This window comes from Pinus tabuliformis, chromosome 8 (genome assembly GCF_031772625.1).
Source record: "Pinus tabuliformis cultivar Carrire ecotype Pingquan chromosome 8, CPIR1, whole genome shotgun sequence".
Classification (NCBI taxonomy): domain Eukaryota; kingdom Viridiplantae; phylum Streptophyta; class Pinopsida; order Pinales; family Pinaceae; genus Pinus; species Pinus tabuliformis.
Window position 1 is genome coordinate 545,181,048 of NC_142294.1, and position 16,568 is coordinate 545,197,615.

The following is a 16,568-nucleotide window of genomic DNA, read 5'->3' on the forward strand; positions in this document are numbered from 1 at the left end:
GGAAGTTCAAGTTTGAGTTTTCTGATGTTTTAATATTTAGCTAGTTTTAAATTCAGTCTTTAAAAAAAAAAAAAAAACCCTGCATAAATAAAAACGAATCAAGCGATTAGTATGCTCTCTTCCTGCGCTTCGTGCGATCAGGAAGATCAGAAAATCCATTGATTTAGTTCGAACAAAAATACTCTTGCTGAAAAATTAATCTGTGACATGACAATAAAAAAAATTTGTGAATGAGAAAAAAAAAACATCTTTAAATTTTTAGATGAAATTTAGTTTTTTTTTTTAATTTTAGAAATAAAAATTTCCACAAAATAATAATAATATATGTATCATATATATACATATCATTATTAAAAAAAAAAAAAAAAACTAACCATTTCTTTTGTTTTTTTTAGATATTTAAAAAAACTAACCATTTTTTTTTGTTTTTTAGATATTTAAAAAAAATGCAAAACATTAAATAAAAACAACATTTAAAAAAAAAAAATCATCTTAAAAAAATTCATTTTAACAACTAACCATTTTTGTTTTTAAAGATAGGATTACCATTTTTGTTTTTCAAAGATAGGATTAATTCCATTTTTTTTAGACTTAAAAAAAAAAAGAGAAAAAATAAAATAAAATCCAACCAACCAACCAGGGTATTCATGAAAACAAAACAACTCAAAACATTAAAAAAAAAAAAAAAAAACCAGCAAAATCAAAAACAACTCTGCATCATTCATTGTATATACAACACATCAAACAAATCCAAACTGAGCAGTTGATAAACTGAAGGGCCAACGAAGGATGTCAATCTAGATAAAACTCACATTGCAAGTGAAACTGTATTGCATCAAAAAAAAAAGACTGAGGAAGTACGCCAGGAGGAATATCAAAAATCATCAAGCAATCAAACTGCCAAAGAAACGCTATTGCAACAAAATCAGGGTTCCCCATCTTCCACCTCTGCCTCTTCCCCTTTAGGCTGATCAACCCCTCCAAGGTCTTCCAAACCAAGCTGATCATCCTCTCCAAGATCTTCCAAATCAGAATGTAAGATTGTCTCTCAGCTATTGCATTATTAATGTGTTTTCCTTGTATGATTCTTCACTGAGAGTATCAAGCTCTGCAATGGCTTCATCAAATGCTTGTTTTGCCAAGTGACATGCTCTTTCAGGAGAGATTTGAATTTCATAATAGATAACTAAAAAGTTTAGTGATAAGCCAAGCCTGATTGGATGTGTGGGAGGCAGATCTGTAGCTGCAGTATTTGAAGCAGCCTTATAAGCCTTCAAAGATTGATCAGCACTTTCCTTCCTTTCATTTCCAGATTTAAGTTCATCCTCCACCTTTTGACGGTAATCCCTGATCCTTTTCGCGTTCTGCTCATTTCTCTTTGCTTTTTCTTTCTGCTCAATCCGCCATGATGCTCTCCTAGCACCAATAACATTCTTATATCCCGCAGAAAAAAGTTTCTTTCTTCTACAGACAGCTCTAGATCCAATTTGGCAACATCCTTCATTGACTACACCATCTCATCGTAATGCTCGGCCTGCTCGACTAACTTGGCCCTGAAAACATGGCTCTCCCTCATAGTTCAACGTCGGCTAACACCCCTCTAACAGTGGGAATTGGCACGGCAGACGGTTCATTGACCATCCGCCATGGAGCCACCGGCCTCCATTAAATTAAACTTTGGCGGCTTGTTCCAATTATGCTCCCCTGTTTTGCCTTTTAGATAGAGTACGGGCGTGATTGATTGTTCATTTTGCTTGTAGTAACGCGGAAACCCTACCTGAATTGAATTGGCCGTTCATAGTCCTCAACGGCCTGACTTTGAGTGAAAGACTGCAGCCTTGAATTGGTTACCCATAGTCATTGATGCCCTGAATTTGAGTGATTTATCGATAGAATGCCCTGTTAAAATCATTCCAATCGGAACTGAAAGGATGCAAAGTTATTGATACTGGGAGAAAATTTAGAGGTGTGAAAATGGCAGTGGAGGAATCGATGGAGCTCAAATTTCGACTGTTCGATGGCACTGATATCGACCCTAACAAATACGCCCCTGCCACCACCGTTGCTTCTCTTAAGGAAAGGCTAATTGCTCCAATAGCGTCATTACAATGCATGTCGTTGTCCAGCCTACTTTGACCGAGAAGCTTGTAGATCCTCACAAGGAGAGCAGATGCAGATGCACAATTCTATAAAGTTTCATCGTAGCGTTTGTTTTGATCCAGGAAATTTATATTGCATGTGCCGTGATGGAGCCTTATCAAAGCGCAACTGATGTTATAAATGCAGACTTATCTGGGAAAAGCTTCCGAAATTTCAGATTCGATTTGTCTTTCATTCTGCGACTGATTGATGGGATGCCCATTTCCGGGTAACAATTTAACACTAGTTATTTATTGGGTTCCCCTCATATCCTGCAACAATAGCCAGAGTTCGTGCATGGCGCATCGCCTGGTTCGTGCATGATGCATCGCCTGGTGAAGATATAAGGAGGAAATTATCCCGAACGTAATGCCAAGTGATCACTGAATTTTCGGGATCTATTCAGCCAACGCAGCTACAGGGATGCGGAGCGCCGATTAACACTCCTCAGCGCTCGTTGACAACCAGGTAAAACGCTAAAACTACGCATTAACTCCAGAAGCAATAACTTTAAGGTCGGTTGAATAAATGTAAGGCTTGGCGATAAGATTCATCGCATGTGTGGGAAACAGCGCAGCAATTTAGCTCCATCTTGTTGCATGTATAACACGTCAGTAGCATGGGCTCGGATGTGTAATCTTGCAAATCAAAACAGAGTATTATGAAACAGTGGAGGCAGAGTCTAGTTGCAATTGTGAATCTTGTTGTGATATGCCTGTCGTTGTTTCGCACTGTTGGATAATTTTTTTGTTCATATGTCTGATATATGACGTGGAATGGAAACGGCCTGCAAGGCAAACAAACATGAAGAATGTTACTCTGTTCTGGTGAATACAATGGATAGTAAAGTCGTGTAGGCCGAGCCATGTAAAGTGTTGTATAAGATTCGAGTTTTTATAGGAGGCCGAGCGCCGATTTTCAGAAAGACAAGGGCTGAACTATTCCAAAATCCATCCTATTTAAAAACGCTGTTTGGTTTTTCAAAATTTTTATTAGAGATAGAGCGCTGTTTGATTTAAGGCCGAGCCATTTGAGAATGCACCATTTATTTTTAAAAGAGATTGTATATACATAGGCCGAGTGCACTGATTGTTTTAATGACTGTATATACATAAGCCAAGTGCAGCAAAAGCGTATATCCACTGGAGGAAAATCCTTGAACACGTATTCTGGACATTGGTAGGAAGGTCTTTCATCATCGACATTTTCTCATGATTTTCGTATTTTTATTTAAAAAAAAAAAAAACAAAACAACGTTATAGTTTATTTTAGTTATAATTTATTTTTAGAAATTTTCGTTATTAGGTTTTAATTTAAAAATTTGTTGATTTTACAAACTTAAATAATAAATTAAAAAAAAAAAAATTGTTTTTTAATTTGTTGTTTAAAAAAATCTAAATAAATAAAGAAAATCAACATAAAAAAAAAAAAAAAAAAAACATAAAAAATGTTTTCATATACTCTTTTTAAAAAATTTGTTGTTAAAAAAAAAAAAAAAAAATAAAAAATTACAAAATTCACATAGATTTGAAAATAAAAAAAATGGAATACTTGGAAACAAAATTCAAAAATCAATTTATCAAACATTGGAGGATTCTTGTTTCGATAGCTTCAAGTTCGCATTAACTCATCACATCTTTCTGTTAAATGCTTTTACGTGACATACTAATATGCAGAATGGTGCCCATACTTCTAATGTCAATCTTTTTGCCGAGCACATTTCATGAGTTATCTGACAAGGAATATTATTTTACATGGTTATTTTTAAGAATGGATTGAAACTTATACCATGAATTGAGTCACTTTCACCACTTTGATTTTTCTTAAATTTGTTTTATTTGGTATGAAATTTTTGCGTAAGAATCATGAAGGAAATGCACAATTCTTCTTGAACAAACGTATGTTTTCTTTCTACCAAGTTTTTTTCACAGGTTATAGGATAACAAAGTGATCATTAAGGAGATTGCGTTGTGATGACAATTAGTCTTCCAAAGACTAAATTCATGAAAAAATCTGAAGATAAATCCATCTCCACAACCACTACCTTCCACCTCCCTTTCTGAAAAAGATTTTGAATTCCACCAATTGTAAGCATGGCATTTCCATATCCATTTTTCACAACAAGAGTTCTTCGTCATACACCATGCATTTCCTTACATCCATTCCTTACAAGCTTATTGCCATTTTCCTTTTCATTACCATTCCCCTTCATTTCCGCCAATAAAACCCTGCTTGAGTCAAAGTCCTAGAGTCTAAAGTATCATTGAAAAAACACCTAGAGGTTTGCATGCCTTAATGGCAAGTACTCTTGCCAATGAACAATGGGAGTACATTAATATCCCTTGTTCGTTGGATCTTGTAGGTGACTCGACCACGACAAATTTATTCGTACCTACAAAGATGTGTTAGGCATCTTGACTCCCATTGGAATCAATGGTGGGAGCTCTTGTGTTGGCTAGGGGCATTCATTAACGGCCACTAAGTCAACAACTTCTTGCTATGTTCGACATCGACACATTTAATCACATAGTAAGATTTGTGCCAACGAGCGTTGAAGACTTGAAGACCCATATTTTGTAGCAGATGAAGCCAATTTCCTTTCATTGTTTTTTAGTTTGTCATCACTTGAGGACAAGTCAATAAATAAGGCTGGGGGGAAATGTAACTTATATATTTTGTATACCTTCCAAGCCTTATAGATTTTCAGCCATATTCAGCAGACTCATCGGATTCATCATCTAGTAGCAGAGGATCCAGCAGCTGATACGACAATACAGATCCATCTTTCATCCACAACTTGAAGAAGAAGCTTCAGAGCAGAATTGTGGCAGCTGAACATGCATGATTCATCCACTTCCTTAGGTAAGTAAGGTATGATGTTTTCTAACCTTTAATCTTGAAATTCTTTTTAGATGCTAAAATGATGATATTTGGAAAATATTCCACTATTTCACTATTTCCTTTCTCATTAAAAATTGCCAAAAACCATCAGTGGGGGAGGGGGGAATTTCACACTTCATTTTTTTTTTCCTCATTCATATTACATCTTAACCCACATAGTCTTCCCACAATAAAAACTACTACAAAATGATGAGCATATGATTGATCTCAACAAAGTAAATAATGATTGTAAACACAAGAACCAATCATTAAAAAGAGATCTCAACAAAGTAAATAATGATTGTAAACACAAGAACCAATCATTAAAAAGAGATCTCAACAAAGTAAATAATGATTGTAACACAAGAACCAATCATTAAAATATGTAAATGCTTTTCAAACAAATAAAAGTTATCCAAAGATGTGAAAAGTTAAAAGGAAGTCCATGATTGAAAGATGTTTGTTACACAAGAACCAAACATCTTGTAAAAGGAAGCTCATTTGAGAATCAAATCAAATAAGTCATTGTAGTAGCTTGCATGAGGACATGCAAGAACTTCAGTTGGGGAGTATGTTGGGCTCCAAAAATGTCATACAAATATCACTTATTACCGTACATTTTCACCTATGCTTCCATTATATCACTCACTATTCACCACCTTGTCACTCCATTTTCCCTACTATTCACCATTAATGGGTCTCATTTATATTTTCCAAATATTGTTTATTTTTAAGCATTTTTGAGAGAAATTCTTGATTAAATATTAGAAAATAATATATTTTACTTTATATATGGAAAGTGGGTTGTTTTTGTGACATTTGTAGGTTCCAAGGAAGCTTCCAAGACACCTTTATGTGGCCTTGAAGGATCAAATTCGAATTTGAGAAGATAAACCTCATGGAGAAGATCATGATCTCATGGAGAAGATTAAGGACAAAAGGGGGTTATGTGTCTAGATGGTTGAGAAATGTATGGAACTAAAAAGAGATTAGTGGATCATCATTATGAGTTTGTTATCTCATCCCATTGTATAAATAGGAGTACCTCCTCCATTCCAAAAGGAGGACTCTTGGAGCATGTATCCAACTTATGATGGAATAGAATAAAGCTTCATTTTTCATATATTTCCATTATGTAGTTTTAGATATAAGTTGTCTTAGTGTAGTAAATGGAATAATTTGTCACTTTGTTCTTAAGAGAATTGAGCTCACTCTAAAAGGATGAAAGAAACATTTTATTTCATAATAGATCTTATTTCATTTAATTGCTTACATGTTTGAGGATTTGTTTGTGATTGATGAATGAGTTTTAAATCTTATCAGCATATGAGGGGATAACCAAGGGTCTAAGTTAGGCTCTCTCTCCATTTGATTTGCATGATAATTGAAATTCATTCTTTTGCTTTTATGTTTCAAGTATCATATGAGGGGATAACCAAGGGTCTAAGTTAGGCTCTCTCTCCATTTGATTTATATGATAATTGAAATTCATTCTTTTGCTTTTATGTTTCAAGTCATTTCATTTCTTATGCTTATGAATGAATCTTAGTTTAGTTTGGATTAGTATATGAGGGGACAATCAAGAGACTAAGTTAGTCTTTCTCTCTCTTTGAATCTGAACAACAATTAAAGTTCATTCTCTTGTCTTTATTTCAAGTTTCTGGCTTTATGTAATCAAGGATTTCTTTTCAATCTATGATACTGTAGGGAAAGACAACCAGGACCTCCTAAATCAAGAGCCTCTTCCCTTGCATATTATATTGAATCGTAAATAATTTAGTTAGACATAGAGTTAGTTGCCTACTCCCGCATATATTTTGCTGGCATCATCACAAGCTTACGAGTTTCCCTGGTTGATAATTTAATGAAAGCAATTTAAGCAAATAAATTGCCCAACAACTTGCAGACATTAGTAGCAGGTTGCCTTGTGTTTGATCAGGGGTTCTCATTATTGGCTCCTAGTTAAGCGATTATACAAGTGTTCGACGATAAAGACATCTTTCACACTCGTTAGATTGCACTGTGCATCTTGGAGACCATCACCATTATCGGTGGCCTTCCTCACATCTGTTAACAGTCTCCATTATTGACTGGTAATCAGATGATTTCATGCATGTTCGACGTCAACGCATATATTCACATGTATCAATCTATGTTGTTCGGTGAAGCGGAAATAAAGACCTTGGGTAGAGGCTTGCATCATTCAGCGTTGTTTCCTCTCCCACGCTGTGGATATTGTTTTTTGGAAACAATTGTTTCAAGGTGATTCTATTATGACACTGGATCCGCATGGTACTTATCGGCGGCTAGAATCATCATATCTCTTTTGAGAAAATTACTTTGACATAGCTACTGAGCATGGGAGAGTGTGTGTGTGTGTGTGTGTTGTATCAGGTTTCCCTTGCTGCCCGAAGCTTCTTTCTCTCTAAATTTTGATAGAAAATTACAGTTTTGGTAAATTATTTCGGCCATCGTCTCTGCCTCTGATCTCATACTTTAGGGGGGCATCTGTTATACAACAAAATGACCTCCTCATCAACTCAGAGGTGAAATACATGATGATTGAAGCAAAGACCACAATTACGAGTCTTGATTCCACACTAACGCTGGTTGTACACTAACAACCTGCTTTATAAAGCTTGTTACCAAGCCTGGAGGGGTGTTAGTGACCCTACTAAAGCATGTTGCTAGTTAGGGGACAGTGTTAGTGAAGCTAAGGGAAGTTCCAAGGGTCAAACCAACGAATTGAGTCACAAATACTAGATATTTGTCCCTAAATTTACTCATGAAAAGCAAGGAAACATCCAAAAACAACCTATTTGGAGAAATTCCAATCTGAGAAAAGGAGGCAAATGGTAAAGCGCTGAAAAGCAGGGCAAGTTCATTGCTTTTTCCCTAGTGAACTCTATGAGGAACTTGGCAACCCTAACTTGATTGCTATATAAGCAATGAGAGGGTCACTGTGAAAGGGGGTCAGAGAATTTGAAAGGATAGCCTACTACGCTGTTGTGAACTGTCACATATTTGAAGAAGTGAGCTAGAAGAGAAAGAGAGAGAAAGAAGCGGAAAGGGCAAAGGAACACTGATATAATAGATGGTTGTAATCACTCTTCCGTTATTAATACAGAACTGTAGTTGTGTTCCCTACTACATGGTGTTGGTAACATTGTTCATTAAGTTGTTCATTCGATACTTGTTTATATGAGTAGTTTAGTTGTATGCAAATATATGTTCATTGTGTATTCATATATTGGTTTTCAAGGTTGTATGCGGTGATTGTGTTTGCCTTTCCTTTGTGCAGGAATTGATTTGGAGCCGGCTGTGAGGGAGTTCCTCTTGGCTGCATTGTGATCTCCAAACAAATCTAGAAGGAGACTCGAGGTAATCCTCTTTCCATACACTTTATTAACTAATATTTGTCTATGAACATGTGTATAAGTTGGTAGCATCTGCAAATAATCTTACAGTTTGTCGAAGGTTCCGGGAAGGCCTTTGAGGGTAGTTTTCATTCTCCATACACCGTGCATTTTACCCCATAGCATAGGCTAACGTATCTCTTTGATTAGTTAGCTGAGTCGGCGTGAATCCACATTCTTCCTTTGAGCGGTTTTTCTTGAGTAAATCTGTGCGTACACACTTGAGTATTTCTTTGATGATCTATAAGGACTTACATTCATTTCATTTACATGCCTATCTTCATTTTTACATGACTTGTCTTGAGCTCTTAATTAGAGCAAAAATAATTATTTTTAATACAAAAATACGTTGACGCAAAAAATTGACATAATGAAGACCGAACCTAGTTACACTATTTTCAACACTCCCTCTTAACTATGGAGGTATTCATACATACATGGTACATGGACATTATCAATACAAGAGTTCTCATAAGAAAAGAGTCGGATTAGTTATCCATTTGTTGTAGCATCATTTGAACCAACATTGTTTCTATTTAGCAAGGCCTTGACTAACAACTCTATCTCTCACTTATATAAGAGCACACAATGTTGGCGAAACCAATCACTGATAGACACGCATCATCATTATCTCCTTTAGGGTCATACCCACCCGGGTGTTCTCCAAGTATGCCCTACTAGGACTATTCTCATCTTTGGTTCCCTGTCCTCAAGAATATCGATCCTCTTGCCCACTCTTGTCTTGGATTCCCTACCACATCCTCAAAGAGTTTCGGATGCCAGATGATTACACAATCCTCCATTCTTTCTTCCAAACTGAAGACGAGAATGTCGTGTCTAACTCTCCCTCTTAATCAGGGACGAGTTCCAAGTTTCTCTTCACTCAGAAACTTGCTTGAGTTCATTTACTCGTAGGAATTTCCCAGGGCTCCCTCTTACCCAGGGACTCTATCATCAGTGCTTTATAGGGTCTTCTAGTTGACTGATGATTCAAGACTTCGATGCCATCAATTTCTTCACATGTAGGGTCAACCATCCATTACTTTCCTCCATCATGTCATTCCTTCTTTTCCAGAAAGTATCGTCCTTGGCTTCATATCTGGGGCTTCCTTTATAAGCTCAATTGTCTTCACTCTTCTTCAACAGTGATTGCTCTGGATCACAAGGTACATAGTTGTGACATCCTTTACAACTCTTATTTCCTTGATCCTACACACATACCCAAATTTTTTCCAGGAGGTCAGATACCAAAAACAAATCACATATTACCTTTTGGTGATGGCCTTCTTCCAGTGACATCTTCTTGTAGGTATCAATCATCCTGCATTCATGTTGACACATCTCCCAATGATATATGTTGTTAAGGGTCCTCATATTTTCAGAGTTCCATCAAAGTCTTCACATCATTCTGGGAGGTTTCCTGGTCAAGTCTTCATGATCCTTTGGATGTTGATTGCCTTCGTCATGGTTGCATGTTTCACGATCTCTTTCATCCTCATGTCTTTCATTCCCATGAGCTCCCAGAGTTCTTTAACTGTAGTCAACTACCTCATACTTCATATGAGGACATATTATGTTGATTTCATCTAGTTAAACTTATGTCTTTCCGCATCCTTTCAGGGGAGGAGATCCATTCCCTTTTGATCATGCTTGATCTATTTCACCTGCAACCATACATCATGACCTTACAATATTAAATATAAACATAAGCATACACACCTTGTTTTACCTTTGCTACTTCCAACAACTTCCTTGATTGAAAAGATCTTCAATCCCTTGGTCTGCTTCATTTCTCATGTCATTGGACCATCGTCTCATGAATTCAAAAGGTTGGATTTCCTGATGAAACACTTGCTTCCTTTCCTGACTAGAGGATCCTCTGCTGAGGTTTTCATCAGAGAATCTCCAAGATCTTGTATATCCCCATCTGGAAAATGCGTCCTTTGTCCTGGATGACTTCTTCCTTTCCTTTAATTTCCTTTATCTTTCAGATTATATGAACTCTTCTCCATAATCTTCCATGGTACTAAATCTTAGCTATACTAAACTGTCTTGAGGACCAAACTCCCCTTCTCATGCTTTAGTCTTTTAACCTTCAACACTTTTGTCCACAACTTATCCTTTTTCCATTTTGCATAGGTACCATAAGTTGTTAGATGAGGAAGCTTCCTTGTCCCAAGGACACTTGGCATCTTGCATATAGATGATTGTCTTCTTATCATCTTTCTTAGATCTCCCAACTGAGATCTCATGAAGATGACCTTCCTTACTGCATTTCAGAGAGTACGTCTTCTAGCGTTTCAATTAGGTCACTGCCACACCATGATTGCAATCATCCTTGTTGCTCCTTCACTGAGATCATCATTGTGGTACCTTTATTGAGATCATAACAACGAGGTCTTTATGATAGCTACACCGAGATAGGGATCAAGACCTTGCCTTCATCATAGTCGAGATCATGCCCATGACCTTGTCTTCATAAAAGAACAAGATCATGACTGCTATTTTATTGTCATATCTTCACTGAGAACTTTATTGTTCTTTTACTAAGATCATCTCTGCACTTTTACCGAAACCATAATTATAACGTTGAGATCTCGATATATGTATGTATATATCTAAGACAACGATATCAACATCTTCTCATAATCAATGCTGAGACCGAGATCATGATTTCGTTTAGGTAGTATGACTTGTTTATTATCAATATATCGAGACAAAGATTGGGTACCTTCCTTGCACCGAGATCTTTACTGCTGCTTCTTCATTATGTCAACGATATCTGTTGAGATCTTCACTGTTACAATCACCATGATCACTGATTCATCATTATTGTACACTAGCTGAGCTTATCATCACATTAACTGTGAGCATGCCAAGAGTATATTTCTAGACTGTGAGATCTTATTCCGAGACAGTGAGACTATATAAATACAATGAGGGTTCCGAGCCCTTCTTCATCATAGGTATACATTGACTGTTATGAAACAAGTCCACCGAGATTGAGATACTTACCTTCCAGTGAGACTATAGTAGTTATTATTGCTTCTAATACTGATATAATTCTGAGACTGATCATCTTTGTCACTTGTTGTTTCTGCATCTTTTCATCAAGACTGAGATTATATTCAATGATACAGTGATCATCAAGTATGCGATAGAGATATCATATGTTGTGTCTCTTATGAATGACAATGTCATTATTAAGGGTATGTCGAGAGGGTATATCATCGTGATGTTAAAACTGAGACCATAATAGTTATGCCAAGAACGTAGATCTGCCTCTTGTAACCTTAACCATTGTTGTTCATTGCAACAGAGATATTGCTTGGATCAACCGAGGTGCTAGAAACGAGTCTTCCCACTATGGTATACTTCGAAGTCTTTACTTGTCATAATCATGCCGAGTTAGCACTGCTGTAGGATCTCATAGATCCTCTTTGCCACAGGAATACACTGACTCTGACCCCTTTCACGGAAATGAGTACCACCGAGGAGGAGAGAATTATCACTGTGATAATTACCGCATTTGTTAAGGCCTTCTGAGATGTGTGTCCAACCGAGATCTTCCTTCTGCCTTTTTGCACTAACCCATACTTGCTAATTGTTGCATGAGGGAGTTGATCTTCTTTATGCCCTTTGTTGAACCTTCCCTCTAATACCATGTTGAGAAATTAAGGGCAATACAATTGTTCTATTTCTCTTTACTATGATAACTGCTTGAGATATTATTTTTCTTCAGATTTGATTGATATTATTAACATGTAGTGTTATCATCAACCAGCTATCAAAAACAAGAAAATCAATCATGCACAAGTACACAAGATATTGGCACCATGCCAGGGCAAAAACCTCTCCAAAACTTGAGAGGAAAAACCCTTTAACTCTTTCTTATAGAATCTTTATTGAGAAGTTACATGACCCAAACATTGACCCAAAAATGCCTTCAACATCAAATGACAATACCTCAAAATGTGTACCCAATCACATTATTCAATTCTACAGTGAATGAGCATGATAGTCTGCACCAAACAATTCGGATAGGCTCTCCTAGCCTCGATCTATCCTCGCATTACAAGTAGATGCCTCATACGCTACCAAGGTGATGATTAGAGCTTGTCTACAAGACTTCACAAGGAAACAACGTTGACTATCAACACAACGAAGGTAGAAGCATTAGATTTAAGAACATATGCATATGCGTAAATGGAGTTAGAGCTCTCCTAGCTCTACGATACCCTTGCGCCTTTCAACAGTGGTCTCCTTCTTGTGTTTGTGGCTAGAACAACCCTTCGAACCAACCACACGGTTACGTGATGCAAGACCCTAGCCCAGATCCGAATGTCGTGATGAGGAGCAAGCCCTAACCCAAATCCAAATTTCGTGATGAGGAGCAGGCTCGATGGTGACTTCGCATGAGAGAACAGACTTCCTCGTGTGCTACAGCGACCTTCTCTTTTCTCAACCTTAATGTTGTTGCTCTTCTTCGTGAGAGATGAAATTGAATTTTCCTTTTGGAGGAGCCAAACATGGCTTATATATAGGCTTTCCATCTCATCCATTAAGTCGACATGAGCTTGGATTAGGCCGACATATCTCTTTGATTAGGTAGTTGAGCCGACGTGAATCCACTGTATTCCTTTGAGCGGTTTTTCTTGAGTAAATTTATGGGTACACATTTCAGTATTTCTTTGATGATCTAAAAGGACTTACATTCATTTATTTAACATGATTTTCTTCATTTTTACATGACTCGTCTTGAGCTCTTAATTAGAGCAAAAAAATTATTTTTAATACAAAAATACATTGATGCAAAAATTTGACATAATGAAGACCGAACCTAGTTACACTATTTTCAACGGAGGGTTGATCCAACAAAGATGCAGGCAATGCAAGATTGACCCCAACCAAAAACCTTGAAAAGTTTAAGGGGATTCTTGGATCTCACTAGCTACTATCGCAAATTTGTCCGCAATTATGGTCGCATTGCTAAACCCCTCACTAATCTTCTCAAGAAAAATTCATTTCTCTGGATTGATGCAGCGCAGCAAGCCTTCAAAGCACCCTGCTATCAATCGCTCAGCCCACGCCAGATTGGATTGAAGTGGCCCGCAAGGAATTGTTCTCACACCCCTCTCTCCAAATTATTAATAACTTGATAGAAGATCCTAATTCCTCAGTCGACTACTCTTGGAAGGATGATATTCTTCTCTACAAGGATCGAGTAGTTATATCGTTGGCATCCACCCTGAAAAACTGCATTTTGGAAGAGTTGCACTCATCTCCAACTGTAGGGCATTCAGGCTTTCACAAGACTTATGCTCGCGCTCATTGTTCTTTCTTTTGCACTGACATGAAAAACGACATTCTTACTTTTGTAGTTGAAGGTGATGTGTGTCAACATAACAAAGGAAAAACAGTGAAGTTACCAAGAACCTTACAGCGATTGCCACTCCCTGCCTCTATCTGGACGGAGGTTTCCATGGATTTCATCACAGGTCTCCCGAAGTCGAGCAACAAATCCGTCATCATGGTGGTTGTGGACAAACTTTCTAAATATGCTCATTTTTGCGCTCTACCCCACCCATTTACCCCCACTTTGGTGGCTCAAGCTTTCATGGACTAGATCTTCAAACTGCATGGCATGCCGACTTCCATTGTGTCTGATCGCAACCCCACTTTCACCAACAAATTTTGGCAAGAACTTTTCAATCTACAAGGCACACAACTCCAACTAAGTACTGCCTATCATCCCCAAACCGATGGTCAAACAGAAGCAGTCAACAAATGTTTGGTGACATATCTAAGGTGTTTCACTTCAGAAAAGCAGCATCAATGGGTACAATGGCTACCTTTAGCTGAATGGCGGTATAATACTATCATGAAGCCACCAAGATGACTCCATACGAGGCAGTGTATGGCCAACTCCCACCTTCACCTATTTCCTATATCCCTGGATGTTTTAAGGTACAGGCAGTTGATCAACTCCTATAGAATAGTGTCACTATGATAGCTCATCTCAAAGATAATCTACATCAAGCTCAGAGTCGAACGAAGCAACAAGCATACCAACCTCGTTTCGAGTGCACATTTCAAGAAGGGGATCAGGTATTCCTATGACTGCAACCATATAAGAAAACATCTCTCAAAGAAAAGGGTTGCCAGAAACTAGCACCAAAATTCTATGGACCTTATCAGATACTTCAGTGCATAGGAGCAGTGGCCTACAAACTGGCCTTGCCACCAACTTCAAAAATCCATCTGATATTCCATGTATCATGCCTCAAGAAAGTGGTGGGGAACAATTGCAAAATTCAAACCAGTATACCTGAATTGGATGAGGAAGGCTCACTCTGGCTCCAACCAGAACAAGCCCTCGATACCCGTGAAAGACATCTCCGTGGCCACACGATCAAGGAAGTGCTCGTCAAGTGGAAAGACACCTCTTCAGAAAATGCGACCTGGGAACTAGTCACTATTCTTCAGCAGTTTCCACAAGTTCAGCCTTGAGGACACGACTGCTTTTGATGGGGGAGGACATGTTAGGGTCCAACTAACCCCTTTATTTATGTAATAAGCCGAATGCGCTGAGTCATAGTCATAGTTAGTTAGAGAGTCAATAAAGCTCGCATTAATAATTGTAAGTGGTTAACCTGCATTAGAGAAAAGAGACCACATTTAGTTGTAAATGGGTCATAGTTAATAAATAAAGTGGTTAACCAGTGTTATGCAAGGGACCACTAGTAGTTAGGGTTTTGGATATCATTTAGCTATAAATAGTCTTACTTAGTAAAAAAAAATCATCGAGTCTTATTGTAATCGAGCTCTACTCTGCTAGAGGTTGCCCCCTTGAAGAGGCAAGTGAACATTGAATTTATTTCTGAATAATAAAATACTTGCAGTTCTTCTCATTTTATTTTGTGCTCTGGGTTATATTTCTTCGCATTTTTGGTATTCTAGAATTTCTCGCAAGTCAAGAGTATAACATTCTTTGCTTTCAATTAGTTTCATTTTTAAATCAATGTTTAGAAAACTAAGTGTGAACCAGTGATTCTTATTCATAAAGTGCTCTTTTACAATAACCCGATTCTATCAAATCCTTATGCAACTTTGGGGGAAATTTCTAGTGCACAAAATCATAAAATTCACACTGAAGATATAAAAGCATTCTTAGTCTAGACTTCTCGGAAGCATGTGACATTGCAGCGTCTAAAGGTTATAATTGTGCCTCATCCCATGGTCAACCACGTGCCATGTTTACATAGCCCATCGGATACACTCGAGAATATCAGTAACTATTTCATATGTTTGCTACTAGAAGAGCCCATAGATCAACAAAGGAGGTCTTAGTCCAATGTCAAGAAAAGGCACAAGATACAAATCTTAAACATCATTACTCTAAAAGATTGTCATTATGTTTTGTCCTATGCGATACCAAACTCCAAACACTAATTACTAAGAGTTGCAGATATCCACAAATTACTGCACAAAGGTCGAAAGGCTGCACATGCATAAAAGAAAAGGAATTATCTGTATTTTCTTGTGTAGAAGTCATAAATAGGCATTATTTCTCAACAAAACGTTCCATACATAATATATATCTATTAACGACTTATTAACAGACGTTCAATTCACTATGTAAGAAAGAACTACATCTCTTCCACTTGGATAGAAAATCCACAAGGGCAACACTTAGTCCAGATGGCACTCTCTTCATCATAGCTCTGATTCTCAGTGGGAAATGTATGAGTGTGATTTTGTGTAGAAAGAGACTTGACATCTGTTACAGTTTCATACGTATTTGTGAAATCATTGTTTTGCTGCTCGAGAGAATGGGTATTTCCCCCTTCAATATTAGCTTGCCGTGCATCATTCCTTTCTTCAAAGGCATTGTCAGATGCAGATGTGCTAGTCTTGGCCACACTCTCAATATTTTCAACCGCTCGCAATTCAGACAAGACAGTATTTGAATATGTTTCTTCATAGGCATTTTGTAGTCTTATCCTTGTTGCAATAGAACGTAAAAGTTGATTCCATCGAGAAAGTGCCTGGCGTTCATTCCTTTTCTTCTCTTCAATTTCCCTCCTTTCTTCCTCTTCCGAATATGCCTGTAATTCAATCAGCCAGTTCTAT

The 16,568-nt window shown here is 37.3% G+C and overlaps 1 protein-coding gene and 1 pseudogene across 4 annotated transcripts in view; both read right to left on the minus strand.

Annotated features, from left to right (window-relative positions):
* Positions 1-1,028: 1,028 nt before the first annotated feature.
* On the minus strand, positions 1,029-1,576 carry LOC149236593 (14-3-3-like protein D pseudogene; annotated as a pseudogene).
* Positions 1,577-15,943: 14,367 nt separating this feature from the next.
* Positions 15,944-16,568, minus strand: part of RAD4 (DNA repair protein Rad4 family) — a 332,705-nt gene continuing 332,080 nt past the window's right edge. For all 4 annotated transcript variants that reach the window (XM_089372433.1, XM_089372434.1, XM_089372432.1 and 1 more), the window contains one exon: positions 15,944-16,543. In XM_089372433.1, the coding sequence (XP_089228559.1) occupies positions 16,085-16,543 (459 nt within the window). In that variant the 3' untranslated portion in view covers positions 15,944-16,084. The remainder of the gene's footprint in view (positions 16,544-16,568) is intronic.